At 43.6% G+C, this 18339-nt stretch overlaps 1 protein-coding gene across 4 annotated transcripts in view; it reads left to right on the top strand.

Annotated features, from left to right (window-relative positions):
• KIAA0930 (KIAA0930 ortholog) overlaps positions 1-18339 on the top strand; it is an 84997-nt gene that overhangs the window by 22568 nt on the left and 44090 nt on the right. For all 4 annotated transcript variants that reach the window (XM_074825616.1, XM_074825615.1, XM_074825618.1 and 1 more), the window contains exon 2: positions 16628-16776. In XM_074825616.1, the coding sequence (XP_074681717.1) occupies positions 16628-16776 (149 nt within the window). The remainder of the gene's footprint in view (positions 1-16627; positions 16777-18339) is intronic.

The raw sequence follows: 18339 nt of genomic DNA, 5'->3' as shown, positions 1-18339 counted from the left end.
GCGAGGCTGCTGCTGCCAACCTCTGGGCCCCAGCGGCTCCATCGGCTGGTTCCCCGCCTGACTTGGAGGAGCATGGGCAAGCGGGCAAGGATGGCTGGCAACCCCTCGGGGAGAGCAGGAGGAGGATGCTTCTCGCTTGGGCCCCAGCAGCTCCATCGTCTGGTTCCCCACCTGGCTTGGTGGAGCATGGGCAAGTGGCCAAGGATGGCCGGCAACCCCTCAGGGAGAGCTGGTGGAGGAGGCTTCTCGCTCGTCTGCACAGACGGAACAAGCCCTGTGAAGTGGAGACAACCCCCTTGATAGAGGAAACGCCTTTTGCGGAGCCTGTTTATTCTAGCTTCGATTTTTTCTTTTTGTGTCCAGTTTTTGGATGTATGTAACTTCATCTTTTTTTTTTAAAAAATAGACAAGACTATATTTTATTTATGTGACCTGAATAGAGGAACCCTAGTTCACCTGCTGTAAAACTGTTCTTATAGCACCTTCTGTATTCATCTGTCTGTTAAATAACCTATAAAAGCAATTTCTCAGTCAAAAGTCTGTCCAAATCTTTAAAATCAGCATTGATTAAAATGAATGTATTCATGTTAAAATCAACATCTGGGTTGAAATCGCTATTTTTACTTTTGAAAATGTTGGGCTTTTTCATGCTCTGGGATACGTTTCGAGATGCCCCCTAAGCAGCGTCATTGGGCTGTTACATCGAGCTCAGTTAAGCCCAAAACACGTCGAAGTTTTCCTGACCCGGGGGTTATCCCGGGTGCTGGGAGCCGCTTCCCGGAGCCGCGCTGGTCCCGGGGACTGGGAGCCGCTTCCCGAAGCGGGGCTGGTCCCGGTTTTCCCGGAGCAGCTTCCCGGTTTTCCCGGAGCCGGGCTCATCCCGGGCACTGGGAGCCGATTTCCGGAGCGGGGCTTATCCCGGTTTTCCCGGAGCCGCTTCCCGGTTTTCCCGGAGCCGGGCTCATCCCGGGCACTGGGAGCCGCTTCCCGGAGCCGGGCTGGTCCCGGTTTTCCCGGAGCCGCTTCCCGGTTTTCCCGGAGCCGCTTCCCGGAGCCGGGCTCATCCCGGGCACTGGGAGCCGCTTCCGGGAGCGGGGCTCGTCCCGGTTTTCCCGGAGCCGCTTCCCGGTTTTCCCGGAGCGGGGCTCGTCCCGGGCACTGGGAGCCGCTTCCCGGAGCGGGGCTGGTCCCGGTTTTCCCGGAGCCGGGCTCATCCCGGGCACTGGGAGCTGCTTCCCGGAGCGGGGCTGGTCCCGGTTTTCCCGGAGCCGGGCTCATCCCGGGCACTGGGAGCTGCTTCCCGGAGCGGGGCTGGTCCCGGTTTTCCCGGAGCCGGGCTCATCCCGGGCACTGGGAGCTGCTTCCCGGAGCGGGGCTGGTCCCGGTTTTCCCGGCGCCGGGGACGCGGGGCGGGGCCGCCCGGCCGCTGTCCGTGGTCCTGACACGCAGCAGCCTCCCCGCTGCTCCGGGGGCACCGGAGCAGGTTTCAAGGAGGTTTTTTTAGCGCTTGGCTTTCCTACCCCTTTCCCTACCTGCATTTTTCTGAAGTGTTTTGTTCCGTGCAGAGGATCATGGTAAATTTACTTCAAACTCTTTTCTAGAACTCTCCTTATTCCTATGTCATCTGTGTTTTCTACAGCAATTCATTTACTTTTTAATGAGGTTTTTAATGTGACTTATCTCCGTGTTTGGAACAGTTTTGCCATTATTGTTATAAACACGTGTGATACCTTGAACACAGGGACAGAGAGGATTTGCAGCCTGAGCAGGGAAAGTTGTAGATGAATTGTAGGACACTGTATTGTTCCTGACTGGTGGGTCAGAGCACTGGGAAATCTTTGGTGAAAGGTGGATGCACAGATCCCAGAGGAATGTGTGTGCTCAAACATGCCAGGTCACGGCCGTTGTCTGTGAAGTTTTGGGAGGCTGGAGGGACCTGGTAGAGCTTCTGTCTAGAGGATGAGTAAAAGAATCTGATCTCAAAGAGGAGGAGATGGGGGGGGGGAAGGGGGGGGATGTTGAAAATCACCTGAAGGCTGAAGAAAAGACAGTTGTTACACTTTTTTAGGCAATTTCTATGTCTTCAGATGTTTAGTCTTTATGCTGCTGGGTGGAGCAACATCAGAAAACCCTTTGAGTTCTTCAGTATCTGCTTCTCTGTAGTGGCACTTTCTGCTGATCTTTCTGTTTACCTCCATTAGGTTCTTTAGCCTCTGAAGCTAATGAAAAAGGGGAAAGAAGCTTATGTTGGCGGACTCAAGTGGAGGAAGGCAGGCTGATTGCTTTCTCACTTTTGCTCGGGGAGAGAGGGGACAACTTCTCCCCATTCTAATTCTCTCCAGATAGTTTGATTGGTATCAAGCCACAAACTTGGTAAGAGGTCACTGACGCTGTGGGGTGACTTCCTGAATTTGTAACTGCACAGCTTTATAGCGCAGTGTGTTGGTAGGGATTTCCCTGACACCAATATTTGCCTAACTGCAGCCAGGTTACACACCCTTTTAGGGATTTCTTGGCTCATCCGCAGCTGTCTCTGGATAAGCATTAGAGATCTCAGTTTTTCTTGCTGGGGTAATATTGAGTCTAATTATTTTATTAGCGTAGTGCCTTTAATTTGCTGTCTTTTCTAGAAGGTATTTCTTCCCTGTGAGCACTACTTATCTGTGAGATTACTGGCTCGGGCTTCTAGAGAACAAGTACCTGGAATTAATGTGAAAAGACATGTAGTAGATGATCAGCAGACTCCTGCTGAGGGATTTGAGAGGCTGCCAGCCCCAGCTGTGTCCACCCTGCTGTCTGCTGGAGAGGATTGCCTCTGTAGCAGAGGTTGCAGAACGGTCACTGGGTCTGTTCCTCAGGTGCTCACAGCCTGGCAGACTAAAATAAAAAAAAAAAAAAAGAAATCAATGTTAGTTCATGGCAATACAGGTGCTGAGGTGCAAATTCAACACCTGTTCTGCTGTCCCCACTCCAAGAGCAGTAATTTATGGTGGAAGAAGGAACTATCAGCCACAGAGGACAACCTTTGGATTTTTTTTCCTATGTATTTGGATTTGCCTTGTGTGCATCTGTGGTGGAAAGGTGATACCTCCATGTGATCCCTCCTATCCCTGGGCTACTTGTGCTCACATTCAGGATGTGAACTTTAGTTCATCCCGGGAGAAAATTTGTGATCCAAATAGTGCACTAGGCTATTTTCAGTAGGTGCTGTGCTAGAGGAAGGCTGTGGTTTTTCTTCCATTTCGTTTCATTACACATTTTAGTCAAGAGATTCACCTAACTGCAGAATTCTAACACATAGAAGTGTTTTCCTCATGGCAATTTATTGTCCTGATACATCAGGTTTAGGAATAAGTTCTTCTTTATTCCGAGTATTACAATTATCCATGTTAATATTTGGAGGAGAGAGAATTTTGTACTTAGCTTGTGATTTATTTTTTTTCTTTCTCCAGCTGGGAATTCTCTTTTACAATGACTTCTGGTATTTTCTTTTTTGTATTTTAATTTGACAGAAAATTTCTGACAAATGCTTTTAGTGCTTAAACAGGACAACAATAGTGATGTGGCAGTGATGTGCATGTTAGTCATCTTGACAGCTTGACAACTGATACACTGTGAAGAAAGCTCAGTTTTTTCCTGCAGAAAGAAATGCATATGTCAAAGGTATCAAGATGTCAGATTTCCTCCACAAAAGAAAGCTGGATGGGGGAGCAGATATGGATTGAGGTTTTTAATTCGTGAAGCACAAGTGCTGGGTCTCAGTGGTAACTTTTTTTTTTTTCTCCCTCTTTTCCCTTTAGCAAATCATAAGCTGTTTATCCTTACTCCATTCTTTCTTTCACTACGTGCCCAAACCACCAGCCACTCACTCATCTGCATTTGTTTAGGTGTATTCTCTAATGGAATGAAGTTCTTGTTTCACCAGAAGCAAGAAAAGTTGGGGTCCTTGTTAGTAAAACCAGAAATATTTCATTTCTCTTGTCTGCTCAGCACATGCCGGTCAGGGAAATGCCTGGCATTTCTAAGCTACGTTGAATAATTGTTATGTATTTATGGCTTTTAATACTAAATTCTTAATACTTAATACTGAATTCTCCCTTCCTTAAGTTATTTTTCTTGCTTTGATCTTTCAGATGTTCTGAATCTTGGCAGTCTTTGGCTAAGAATAATTGATTCAAGAAATTAATTTGTTCTATGTAGTCAGAAGTATTTGTGTCAAAAAGGTGTTCAAAGCCTGCTGGTAGATTCCATATTTTCCCCCAAATGTGCAGGCACATCTGTGGTTTGGTCCATGGTCTCAGGTGATACAAATACCAGAGGAAGCTGGATGTTGGTATGCAAGGAGGGTAAATGGATGCAGTTTTCCTTTTGCAATGGGGCCACAAATCTGGGTTTTATGGGGAGAAAACCAGCAAAATGAGGTTAGGAGATTTAAGATTAGTCATGTTTCCTTTCCTTTTATTGTTTCTGTTATCTTGCTTCTTTCACTGAGGGTAAGTTACACCCAAAACAGATGTTGCTATGCACTGCGTAGCTTGCTTTGGCTACCTGGCAGGTGTTGAGGGCTCTCCCCTGCCTGTTCCCTGCTTGTTGATGATGTCATCACAGTTTGTATTTTATTCATACCCTGCTTCAAACGTGCCCAGGTAACATTCAAGCAGTGTCCAATAAAATCTCAGTATGGTTTAGATTCTGGAGCAGTTCCACATACTGAGTTTGGAAAGGAGACTTGGTTCTGGCACAGTCTCACAGCTAGAAGGCTAAAAAGAAAGAAAAAAAGAAAAAAAAGCCACGAGGGATATCCTTTGTTATCCTTTGTGACCTGAGTGTAAGGAATTTTAGATATTCAGCCTGTGAAGAGCTGGCATGTAGTTCTGGTATCACTGGTTTTGCTCGGAACGGGACGCAGGATTGACACGTGCCAGCAACCAGTGGCAGAGCCAAGGGGAGGGGTGCCGACATGGGGATGGAGTGCATTTCAGTTTCGTCTGGTTTTTTTTAGCCAGCGTAGCTTTCATTGCATGTATTATTATACCAGAATGCAGAGACCGTTAGAGAAGTACAAAGCCTTGAAAAGGAAAAACAAAGTTAAAAAAAAAGTTGTATGGGAAGGGGAAGAAGGGAAACCAAACACAAGCGAAAGCGTCCCTTACACTGTTTTCCTGAAGGAAACTGGGCAGCTTCCCAGGTAGCCAAAATAGCCTGTGACAGAAGCCAAAGCAAAAGCCCTGCGTGACGCAGCCCTGGCCGTGGTGGCAGCCCTCCTTTGGGCCACCTCTTGCTTTGCTCTTAGTGCCTTCTGCATGGTTGAATGGGAAAGTCAGCTTTGAAGGTTAGCATCCAAAAGTAGATTGCTGTGGTCTTTTGTTAGCATTGCAGAGCAAAATTATAATTGCCACCTTCAGTTAGCCGTTTGCTTTAAAGCCTTTTTTTTCTCCTGAAGTGTATGAACATAAGGATTTTTAAGACATAATCCTATTCTACCAGGGTGTTTATATCTCTCTGTCCTTACTGCTTGCTACCTGTGAGTGCTCTTTTTTTTACTCCTGTTTCCTGAAAGAGCTATTTCATGCACGTCTTTTGCATTACATTTTATAAAACATTCAATACTTCTTACCTCCATCACAAGGTTAAACTAGAGTTATTTACCACCCAGTCGTCGCTCCCAGGCTCCCTGCGTGCTTGCAATGACTCACGGTCCCTTTGACGTTCCTGTTTTGTAGCCAGAGGAGGTGTATTAAATGTAATACATTTAAAAGGTTATTTTTTGCTACGTTGATAATAACTGTCCATTATTATCTTGTTGTTTTAAGTGACATAGATTTTTAAATACATAGCTGCTAGAATAGGGCTAGAATTTACACCAATTCTGGTAATGATGGTGCTTGCAGAATCTGGCATCATTTGTGGTAGGCATTGTCTTGGCTCAGTAGATCTGTTAGCATTTCCAGTAACCTTTTCCTTCTCTTGATTTAAGCCTGCATTTTCATCCCAGATGCTTTTGTTTGCATTTAAAAAAAGAAAAAATCTGTTCGTTTCTTTTTATGGAAAAAAGCTGAAAATAAATCATATTTAATGGAGAAACGCAGGGCTTTGGAAGGGGAGAAAGTATTAATTTCCAGATTCTATGTGTGAATGTATTCAGGTTTTAAAGATTCTGTGCATTTATCTACTGTCTCTTAGCTGCTTTGATGTCCTGATTTTATTCTATTTGTGGTGTGTCTTCTCAGGGAAAAGGAGACGTACAATGGGAATTTTGAAATAAAGCCAAGGGGTAGAGCAGAGGGAGATGTGTATAATATTAATAACAATAATAATGTCACTTAATAAAGTGATGTTTAGAAACCCAAGTCCTTTGCCTTTCCATGAAACTTACACTTGCTGCTTGCAGTTGCTTGGAAATGGGATCTAGATTTCTAAGTTAGATGTGCTTTTAAAATATTACCATTTCCTGTGATAAGTGCATTTTGTTGTTTTCCCAGAAGCCTATTATGTGCTCAAATTGTACTTGCTCATGTCAATATGGAAGTGGCTATCTGTAGCAAAATCACCTGGAAAATATTTTGGCTGTACACTAAAATTTCTTGTGTTTGTCCATGGTCGTTGCCCTGAAAATTATATATTTATCACCTGCTACTAGTAATCATGAGCTAGTACTGCTAATCCATTCCTGTGACAACACACTTCTTCCCTGTAAGCTGCAAGAGGAATTTTATCTTCTCCTAGGACAACCCTAGCTGGCTGTTTTGCAATGTATTTTTTCCAGAAGTGGCAAAGTTAAAGTTTTGATGTGAGCATTATCACTTTTTCTGTTATTCCCCCCGTCAAAATTAGTTCTGCATGTTATGAAATATTAAAAAAAACCCCCATCACACAAAAACCCCAAACCACAACAAAACAAAAAACCCATGAACCGCTTCCCCCCCAAAAAACCTTCCAAAACTATGCCGCTCTTTTATGTCAAAATTAATGAATTGAGTCTGAGAACCTGCTGAGTTTCAGAGATGAGTTCCTACAGTCATAAGATTGCTTTTTTCCCCCCAAGTTATTGAGGTGAATTAGGGTAATTCCGAAGTTCTAGGAAGGACAAAAATCTCCATGTTTTAAGGTGCAGCACAGGCTCCAGCTGCTAAGCCTTAGGGTGAGACTTGGGCGTGCGGTAGGTTATCCCATACCTACCTGTTGTGAAATGGTTCTCGCTTTGTCTGAGGCTCCTGGTCACTGTTAGAGACAAGATGTGGTTCTCCATGGTCTGCCAGGCCTGCGCTGGAATGGCAATTCTCATATTTTATCCTTCATTTGTTTTCCTATGATCTCTTCAGATTTGAGATACTTTTTTGTTTTAGCTTCATTGGAAAGTATTTTTGGTCTTCAGTAAGCAAATATTCCACATGGAGAACTGGTGGTTTATGTTACTGTTCATGGTAACAGATACTATTTTTATACCGCTGGCAAGGGGGCAAACACTTTTTAATGCTAGCACAAAAAAGTAGTATCTCTGGTGTCACTGAAAGCATTGCAGTATTACATGATATTTGCCTTGAAACATTCAAATTTCTTTCTAATTTTTTGTAATGTAGAGAAGTTGGTCACTGTCATCTTCAAGTGATTTAATTGGACCTATAGGTCCTTATCCATAGTCACTCTTCATCATGTAACTTCAGTATTTTTACCATGTCTATGCTGCTAAATTCATCATTGTCATATTTGACCTGAAAAGCTCAGAAAGTACCACTTTGAAGCCTAATTCCAATAAGTGTTGCTTGCCAAAAAGTGTAAAACATCTGCTGATTGTTGATGTCTATACTGTTGATTGTTCCTTTTTACGATTGGGGGTAATCAGTAGCATTAGAGCACCGAGAACTGATCCCTCAAGATGGAGAATTTCCTCCCCATCTTCCTGATGCAGGTAGGAGCCACGGCAATGGGTGACCAATAGTACTAAGTTTGCACCCTTACAAGCTTAGTGGGTAAATTCAGTGAATTCCAGATTTGGCCTTCAATTTATAGCTATTAAAAAGTGGGTTTCTCCAGGCCCTTTCCAGAAATACAATGATGGTGAAACTACTATCTTTTCCCCAAAAAATAAGTCAGGAAAAGGAACAAAACCAGTTTTGGTTTGTTGGTTTGGATTTTTTTGGTGTGTGTGTCTTATGAGGAGGATGTTGCTCTAAGTTGTAGGCCAAAATATGTGCCATTCTTGGGACAGATTGTTCCTCTGGAAATTGTTATCCTTGTCTTCTCTTGCTGTTGGAATGCAAGCAAACACAGTCGATATTAGAAGTGTCTTCTGTGTATAATGCACCTTGTATTATTTTATGCAGACCCGTCACAAAGGAGGAAACTTTTAAATAAATGATAGAGGGATGTAAATTTTCATTGTCTGATTCTCATCTATGTCTGTTCTATTGGATATTTTGATAACGTACATTTTGTAGCATCAATGTTATTCGTGGATGATTCTTAGCTGGGGGGAACATGCGCTCCTAACAGCCTTGGGAGATACTGGGAAAGTTCAATTTGCATTAATTATTTTCTCTCCTAGTCAGAGAGGAAGAGCTTGTTTATGATACCCAAAGTGATGCTGCAATATAAATGAACTATTTCATATTTTCCAGGGAGACAGGAAACTGGTTGTAGTTGACATGCACGCAGCGTGGAAGAAGGTAGTAAATCATGGTGACAAAGATCAACTGTCTGTGAAGTGTCTGCTGTTTAGATGTTTGGAAATTGTGCTATATTGAGACCAAAGCCTCCTGTCTTAGCATTTATGGCACAAATCTATCCCATGAAATGGAAGAGCAAGCAGCTAGGTAGGGGTATGGTTATAGTGCAGGGAATCTGTACCTCCTAAAAGCCATCTCTGTGACAGATGTCCTTTGACACATTGGCCCCAATTATATACCCTCTGTGGATAAAAAAGAAAACCTCAGAATCTAGGCACAGTCTGTATCTAATTATATGAATGAAAATGCATCGTATTAGGGTTAGGGGACAGCCTGAGGAGGAGCATGGGGCAGTGGAGAGCCATCACTAGCAAATGTCAAATATACTTGAAAGTTATACTTTGGTCCTCAGAAAAGTTTTTACATTGTGGCATTTTCCTTCTTTTTTTTTTTTTCCCCCCAGAGTGATATAATTCCATCCTTTGCAAGTAGAGGATAGGGATGTGATGTGATGTGATTGACAGGTGCTTTACAAGGATGGACCATGAAACTGCATCGCTACAACCATGGCTTGACTTTATTTACATAGAGTTGCAAAGTTAAAGCTCTGTGGTGTAGGAGGGGAAGCTGTTACTGAGTAGGGTAAACTGTGATCCTTGGAACAGAATTACATTTTATCTGCTATTGTATAATTCAGCAGAGGCCTTAAGCACAACTTCTGTTTAGTCAGCTCTGAGTCATTTCTATGTTTTAGGAAATGGAAGTTATCAGCTGAAAACGAGCTTGGTTCCTCTGAATCTCAAGTGCTTTGAACCTGGTATTCATGGAATTGTTCACAGGCCTTCATGGAAGACTTGATAGTCTGTTCCTGAATGTAGAAACATGTTTATCTTTCCCTCTCCACACAGACGACCGCATTTGTCTTTGATCCAAGCGACAGCTTCTGGCTCATATTGTTTTGGGCCTTTGAGTCAATTACCCGGTGAGAACAAGCTTTAAATTTAAATTTAAGGTGTGTACTGGAAGTGCATATTGATTCTGGGGATCTTAGCAATGCCTGCCATTGAGTTGTGCTTAGAGGGGGTAATAAATGAGAGACATGATATCGTCTATTTGTAAATGAGTAAATATGGCACAGCAGCTGTAACTGGCCTTTTAACGTTGTTGACTCAATGCTTGAAGCTCAGATGTTGTCAACTCCCTTATAGATATGCTATGAAGCCAAGGTTTAAATCAATTATATAGCTTTTAAAAAGTCTAGTATGTGTGTGCAAGTTTGAAAACATGATAGAGGATATATTCTTAGAATGCCCATGGAAAGAAAGGGAAGAGCAGCAACGTTTCTATTTGATTTAGACTGTTCTTCATTCAACTTCAGATGAGCTTCCATCCATCCTCCTTGTAAATTACTGTCTGTTAGTAAAGAAGCATGTATTTGTTATACAATTATTCTCTCATCTTTAATTATATTGTGCTTATCCTCTTCATATGACATTAATGGATGTGTGCATGCAACACTTGATGGAGCAAGAGAATAGTTACCTCCATTTTAGGGTGAGGAGGAGGGTTGTGTCTGTGGCAGGGTAGGGCGTTTGATCTGCGGCATCTGGCTTGTCCCTGTCACTGCTGTTACCATGATGCCATCCTTTTTGAGCTAGAGTTCTGCCAGAAAAACTTATGTTGAAAGTATATGTTGCCTTTTCTGACAGATTTAGGACTTGCATGCTTGCAAAAGCACCCTTCTCACTGTGCTGTGTCATTAGAGCTGGGATCAGTGGTGGTGCTCCTTTCCCAGCCCTGGTATTTATGAGAGAGGAATGTGCCACATGGATGTGCTCAGAGGGTCTCTTGTTTGGTGATGTCTTCCCTCTCTGCTGCCTGCTCTTGACTTGTTGGTTGCCAGTGAACTTCTGAAAGTTTGATGAAGTCCCGTGTTTGAGGTCAAACTGAAGGGATTAAATGATGTCCTTTTATGTAGGCATGGGAGGGAGACTGAACTTTAGATGTCTAATGATCTGGCTGGCGGGCAACTATCACTGGACAGAGAACACCCATTTGGATTTTATGCAGTCATAATTATAACTTTATAATATCAAAGGTAACTTTAATCTATGTGAAGCACTTCTCATATTGTCCTTGCATATTGTACTTGGCTAAACTCAAACCAAAAATTAAATATAGCTTGAATTGCTTAGAACTCTGGTTTGCTTTCCATGCTGGGGCTCTAAAGATCTTCATAAGCATTCAATTAACCCCTGAACATCTAAGGATGCTCATTTTACAGATGACAGCACTCTGGCAGAATTGGATGAAATGAGTTTTATTATGTTTCACAGTTAAGAGTAGCTCATGGCAGGCTAGAGGAATAAAAGCATGGGAAGAAACCCTGTCTGGCTGAAATTACTGTTCCTCTAAGCTCTGAGTGGTACATGCTGCAAAACTGATTATCCGCCAAATGGGAAATCTTTTCTTCTATTCCTTTGAAGCAAAATAATATGCTGACACTTCTCTTTATCCACTGATTTTTTGGAAAGCATTAATTAAAAAAAAAAAAAATCACAACTCCTTATGTGGATCTGGAGTCAGTTCCCTGGAATGAATGCTCAATATAAAAAAATCTAATAGGTAAAAAGAAAGACATCCATTACATAGCAGCTGGCGTAAATCTTCTAATGAGGATGAAATCCATGTAAATGAATCATTACAGTAAATTGTTGTAATTAGGATTTATTCATGACAAAGGTCTCATAATTATTTAATCAACTTTTAGTGTATTAAGATTTATAGTCTGAACTCTTAATTCCATTTTATTCATTTAGAAGCAAAATTTGCTAGGGGAGGAGTGTTTTCAGGAGGCTGTCTTGCTACATGCTCTCAACTGTAGATGGAATTGGATCCCTTTGCAAATATCATCTAGTTCTGGTGTTGCAGAAGGCTGAAATTCCCCTCTGGCAACAATAAAACTGTTAGCAGTTTAAAAGGTCTCCCCAAATACTGAAGTCAAAGCTTCAAGGGCTTTTAAGTGCCAGGTGTTTTATTAAGGGCCTTCCAATTAACGGTAGCGTCTATGTGTGCGTGGTGGGAAAACGCCGACGGCCCAACGTGAGAGAAAGCTGCTGCCAACTCATGATTGTCCAGGCTATGAAAAAATCACCTTCTAGTTTTGATCTCGGTCCTTGCCAGGTGGATGGGAGCAGCAGCGAGTGTGAGAGCAGAGGCTCAAAGTCATCCGCAGTCCAACTGCGAGCTGGGTCTGTCCACTTCTCTGGTGGGTGGCACGTGGTGGGCACGGAACTGCTCTGAGCCCTAAGTGCGCGGCAGAGGCCCTGCAACAGGCTGCTGGGGCAGAGGCTGAGAAATGAAGGCTTGGTGCTCTCTTCTATTGAAAAGAATAACTTTGCTGGGCTGTCAGCCTGACAGTTTCAAAACCATTACCCAAAACAATTTTAAAAGCAGTTTCCAAGTGCCTTCTCGGCAAAGCTGGAAGGCTTCCAGTGAGAGGCTGTAAACCACCAAAATCACTGTGCTTTTGGGGCTCTAATAGTTGGAGGCAAGCTTGAGTGGACATACTGCATCTGACACTCTGGCTTGGAATTGGAATAGATTTTTTTCCCCCCTCTCAAATTTTAAGAAGTCTGGATTACAATTACAAATTTTCTTGTCTCCTTTCCAAGTTAACGCTGTTTAATAGATTTTAAAGGCTAATTCTTCTTGTGTGCTGTTCCCCATCCTTCCTGCTCCTACTAAAATTTAATAAGCAGCTGTGTTGCAGTGATTTGGCTCTTTTTGGCTCCAAGAAAAGTCCTTTACCCACTGCAGTCACAACAGTGAGAACATCCTCAGGCTGGTTTTAATTACAGCAATATCTGCAAATATCCCTGAAGCTTGGAGGACGATTTTACATCTAATCTGTTGCAGGTGGGGTGTGGAATTGACGGCCATCCAACATTGCTATAAGGGTTTTTAGTTGGTTTTTTTTCCCCTGCATTATGCTGCAATGCTGAAGTAGCCTCAGTGCCGCAGCACTGTTGTCCCCTGGTTTTCTGTTTAGCCTGATGTTGAATACATTGAACCACTTTGTCCTGCGCTCCTCAGCAAGGGGAAGAGCACACACAAAGTCCTGGTGCCTTACCCCGTTCTGCTGTTCTCCTGCCTGTATTAATGCTCTGTTCTAACCACCCATAAATCATTCAGAGGAGCAGATGAACTCCTGTGCTTTTACTGTGTAAAATGTATCTGACGGTGTAAGAAGCTCATATGACAGCTTCTCAGATTTTTGCAGGTACTGCCAGAATCTAAAAGTGGTTTAAGCCTCGTTTGTAATGCTGGGTTTAGGTAACTTGATGATTTTTGCTTTATAAGGGAAAAATATTTCCCCCCAATAGAAAAACATTCTTATATAAATTTAGAAGTGGCTTGGCTAGGGTTATTTTGTTTACTTATTTATGAAACAAAACCAAAGTGGTGTACTTCTGAACGCTTGAACTTTTTCAGAGATGATTCTTAAAGAATGTAGATTCTTTTTTTCTTTTTCCTTTGTTTTTCCTAGAACTCCAGATGAACTCGGTGCAATCTTCTTTCCCCCTTCCCTCCCCCCTCCCCATTTAATTAAGGCTCGGAATTCAGGTACTCAAAACCCATAAGATTTAATAAGTTGGAGGCCATTAATGAATCAGGATGAATGCATTCTCTGTTTTCTACTCTTTGCTAAATCTAGAGGCGGGACTGGGTCACGGTGTCTTCGCCTGTCGCTGGTACCACTGTGAATCTTCTTAATCAAGTTGAGTTCCCTTTTTACAGCTGTAGGGATTTTTGCCTTCACTATTCCAACTGAGAGGGCTGCTCCTGAACTTCATGGCTTGAATGGTTAGGAATCAGCTTCGAATTTCCAGCCTATGTATGTGTTGGTGGGTAGTTTAGAGCCACTTGCCCTTGTGTCAGCAGTATATCCTTAAGGCTGAAGAGTTCTTTTTTTCTTCTCGGTGCTTATCTGTGAATATACTGACCGATGATAATCCTGTCTGAACACATTTGGATCCACTCCTACACGGTGAACTCTCAGCTATAGCTGTTTGCCCTAGAGTCCTGTTCACCTCTGCCCGCCGGAGGGGTTTAAATAGTGCAGGTGGCCAGCATCCCGTATCTGATTTCTCCTGTGCTTGATTCCCTTTCTCCGCTGGAAAAAACTGGATAGTACTTCAGTGCATTGCAAATTTTATTCACCTTAAGTTCTGTGCCACCTTAAGGAATTGAAAAGCCTTCACTGCAGCCATGCAAACAAAGCAATTGCAATGTGGCCTGGAGTTAACCTGCACTGGGAGCTAACTACTTTGGCCTTTTTCTGTTCTCTCTCAGCCTTTTCATTAATTATTTTTAATATAATCAGCTGTATACATATTTTCAAATACCATCCTGCCTGATGTTGATTAACATATTCTGTGCACGGTCCATCAGTGGAATTTCATTGTTTTTTCAATATTACTTTTGGATGTAGTTGGAGAGACCTAAGATTTTGTTTTCAATCACCCGTTTGTCTGCCTAAAAATTTGAAAGTCTAATCTCCTGCCCACCACAGTAATTAAAGATTGGAAGAAAGATTTGCCTTGCAAATATTGCACATGCGATGAAGTAGGAAAATGTGCTGATTTACGCTTGTGGATTAAAAGTTTGATTGATTGCTTTATGAAGCCCTGAAGTTAGCCACCAGTGTCTAAGAAAAATCATGTTCATTGTTATGGTACGTGTCAGCTTTCCTGGCAATTGACTGGAAAATCTTCTAAAGCTTTAATGCGGGTATTGCTGTAAAGAACTGTCACTTCTGTCTCGTGCAGGATTCTTCTCTCTGCAGAGCGATTCCATCCGTGCAGCGTACGGCTGGGAGGGAAACACACCAACCTCAATTGTAGCCGAGGGCTGGAGAGTGACGTGTGTACCAACCTGGCAGGCAACGCATAGCTTTTGGGGAAAAAAGCCGCTGTAAATGATAGATGTTCTGGGGGGACGGGTTGTCAGCTGCCTGCGTGTACACACCCCCCCCCCCCCCGTCTCGCTCTCTTGTACATAACACTACCATCCATCATCTGTTTCAGGTTTTTGCTGTTTCTCGGCAATATAATTATATATTTTTTTAGTGTGTCTGTCTTCACGGGTTTTAAAACAGCTAGACTCTGGCTAACAGCTGCAGTTATCTCTCAGGAGGGTGTCAGGGAGGGGGTGCAATTACTCCATCAAGGAGCCTCCAGTAGGGACTGAGCAGCAGTGGAGAAGTTCAGCTCCCTTCTCACTAGGCACTGTAGTGGCTTCTCTCCTTGTCTGTATAAATTTTGGTCTTCAACAGTGTGCAAGTATTATGGCACAGAAGAAATGCAGCACCTTTTGCTGTTTTATTAGTTAAATGCTTTGAAGAGTTTCACAGAATGTGATGTCACTTCTACAGTGCCTCCTTTTCCTGGTGAGGCCAACTGCCATGCTGATGCTGATGTAATTTGTCTGTCTCCTTCAACAAGACTTTTTTGCATCTTCCTCTTCCCGTTTTTCCCCTTCTCCCCCAACTTTTTCTTGTTTAAATGGGATTCAGGACTTAAACGCCTTGTTTCCTTGAGGAAGAGCTGAGTTTCGCTTCTTGTCAGAGAGAGGGTGAATTAGTTGCCCCTAGACAGGTACATTCACGTTTCTGTGTATTGATTTGCCAACTGTGTGAGTTTCAAAAAGGCCAAATGCCGGGTTCTGCACTTGGGCCACAACCCCCAGCAGCGCTACAGGCTTGGGGAGGAGTGACTGGAGAGCTGCCAGTCAGAGAGGGACCTGGGGGGGTTGATTGCCAGCCGGCTGAGCATGAGCCAGCAGTGTGCCCAGGTGGCCAAGGCAGCCAATGGTATCCTGGCTTGTATCAGCAATAGCGTGGCCAGCAGGGACAGGGAAGGGATCTTACCCCTGTGCTCGGCCCTGCTGAGGCCGCCCCTTGATGAGTGGGTTCAGTTTTGGGCCCCTCACTCCAAAAAGGCCATTGAATGACTCGAGCGTGTCCAGAGAAGGGCAACGGAGCTGGTGCAGGGTCTGGAGCACAGGTCTGATGGGGAGCGGCTGAGGGAACTGGGGGGGTTTAGTCTGGAGAAGAGGAGGCTGAGGGGAGACCTCCTGGCCCTCTACAACTCCCTGAAAGGAGGGTGCAGAGAGGGGGGATGAGTCTCTTGAGCCAAGGACCCAGCGCCAGGACAAGAGGGAATGGCCTCAAGCTGCGCCAGGGCAGGGTCAGACTGGCTCTTAGGAAGTATTTCTTTGCAGAAGGGGTTGTTGGGCGTTGGAATGGGCTGCCCAGGGCAGGGGGGGAGTCCCCATCCCTGGAGGGGTTGAAGAGTCGGGTTGAGCCAGCACTGAGGGATCTGGTGGAGTTGAGAACGGTCAGTGTGAGGTTCATGGATGGACTGGAGGATCTTCAAGGTCTTTTCCAACCTTGATGACTCTGTGATTTAAGGAAGGTATCAGCTACTAGTTTCTGAAGGATTGGCTACACTCCCTGAGAGCATAAATAATCCTGTTGGCGGCTGATGGCTTCATGTCATTAACTGGAGTGTATATTGGCATCACATGCCTTTGAAATTACTCCTTGAGTGCTCCTCTGATGTATTCCAGCTCACTGCACTGGCCCTGTCCTCAGTGGCACGAGCATAGCCCAGGTACACTTGTGGGCCCTGACTGCTGTTTGCTGTGCAGGAGGGCAGATGGAGTGCTAGAAGGTGTTTTTGGTTGACGGTAGCCAAAGAGGGGTTGTGAGTTCATGCTGAATGTTAGCTGTGCTGTCTACTTCACAAAAACTTACTCTTGTACAGCTCAGAGTAGTTCTGCTACAGCTGGGCTCGACGGTACCACGTGTAGCAGACTTCAGGTGTCATCTGAAGCACAGTCAAATGTGATGTGCTAATTCCACAGCTCTTATTTCTCTTTTGTTTTATGCCTTTTAGGGTGTTTCAAAGATGACCGTATTGTATTCTGGACGTGGATGTTTTCAACGTACTTTATGGAGAAATGGGCCCCCCGGCAAGACGATATGCTCTTCTATGTCCGTCGAAAACTGTCCTATGTCGGTGGTGATAGTACAGAGGGGAAAAAGGTGAGTAATGATATATTTTAACCTGGGAAATTTAAAGTAACATGGGATTTGGTGTTCTGGAGTACCTGACACATATGAAGAACTACAGACCGAGGGTAAGGAGTCTCCAGCTCTGCCCCCCACAAGAAGTTACGCAAAATTGGCCCACAGAGAAATACAGTGGTTAATGCTGTGAACAGCAGCAGGCTAAGTGAGCTTCACTGTCACCGACTTAAGGAGATCAGAGACTTTGCCTGCTTTTTTGGGAAGCTTTCATGTTGGTCAGCCTGCTTTTAGGGGGAAAGGGAGGACAGCCGTGCTGATTTTTGTTTTGCTTTTCAATGATGGTGCTTTACAGTTTGAAAGTTTAAATCTGTAGAAAGAGAGGAGTAAAGGAGGAGGAAGATGGTCACTTTGGTATTTCTAGAAGAACCCTTCCTGAGATACCAGAGCATCAGGAATGAACATCTACTGGGTACTTAGTAGCAGACTACATGCAGCCTCCAGGAGCTGGGATACAGTAGTGACAAACAGGGGAGAAATGACGCTATTCTCATAATCTACATTTCAGACAATATGCCCTCCTATAGAAGTACTGTTTCTTGAAAAAACACATGATCAGGTAGCCTAGTGCTGATGCACAGGTATTTTCCCATTAGAGATTTGAGAAACCTCTCAGCATTTCATAGCAATTTTTATCTTAGTTGGGGGAAACAGGAGCAAGAGAAATGATAGTTTTATTGGGAATTAAGGAGACGGTTGCAGAGGATCAAAAGCAGGAAGGTAAATGGAGGAAGAAAAGACTGGGATTTATTTCCTGGCATAAGTAAATAGTTTACACTGCTGTTGAATCACAGATGTATGCTCATGGTGTACAGGAGAGTGTTTTTACCAGGTATACCAGGGTTCTCTGCCTTTAAACGTGGTGACATAAAGGCCCATAGTTGTCAACTCCCTTGAGAAAAGGATGCCAGAAGATTTTCCCACATTTTTGTTGGAGATCCAGGAAGTAGGCAGATTTATCTTCTCTCTTCCCCCCCCCCCTCGAAGTTCCATCATGACAACCACTGAGAAGAAGATGGCAAAACACTGTTCTTTCTCTGTCAGAGGAGTCGTTGAAAAGTCTTTGGTCAGCAGACTTGGAGCTTTAAGGCTTTTGGAGGAAACTTTCATCCTAATCATTGTTTAAATGACTCTAAATGCATTCCTGTTTCACATCAAACAATACTGTGGTTTTGTTCAGCCTAATAAAAGCGTGGGTTGTTTAACCTCTTGTCCTTCCCAACAAGGAAGGTGAAGCTCAGAGGAAGCCTGGTTGCTTAAATTCATTCACAGACCCCAGTCAATCTCTGTTTAACTTATTAATCAGTTTAAAGTGTTTGAACCTCTCATGGAGAAGAGACAGGGAAATAAACCCTTTCATTTGCTCTCAGAGCTTTATTTAAGCCTCTAAAAGCATCATAGATAATTTTTATGTTTGTGAGGGCATTTCATAAGTGGTAGTTACTACAAAATCAGCATTAGTGAATTGCTTGCTGTAACAGCTAAGATGGAGAGCGTGCCTTATAGCACACTCAGTATTTT

This window comes from Strix aluco, chromosome 5, assembly GCF_031877795.1.
Source record: "Strix aluco isolate bStrAlu1 chromosome 5, bStrAlu1.hap1, whole genome shotgun sequence".
Taxonomy (NCBI): domain Eukaryota; kingdom Metazoa; phylum Chordata; class Aves; order Strigiformes; family Strigidae; genus Strix; species Strix aluco.
The sequence above is the reverse complement of the archived record's forward strand: the minus strand, read 5'-3'. Positions and strand labels throughout refer to the sequence as shown.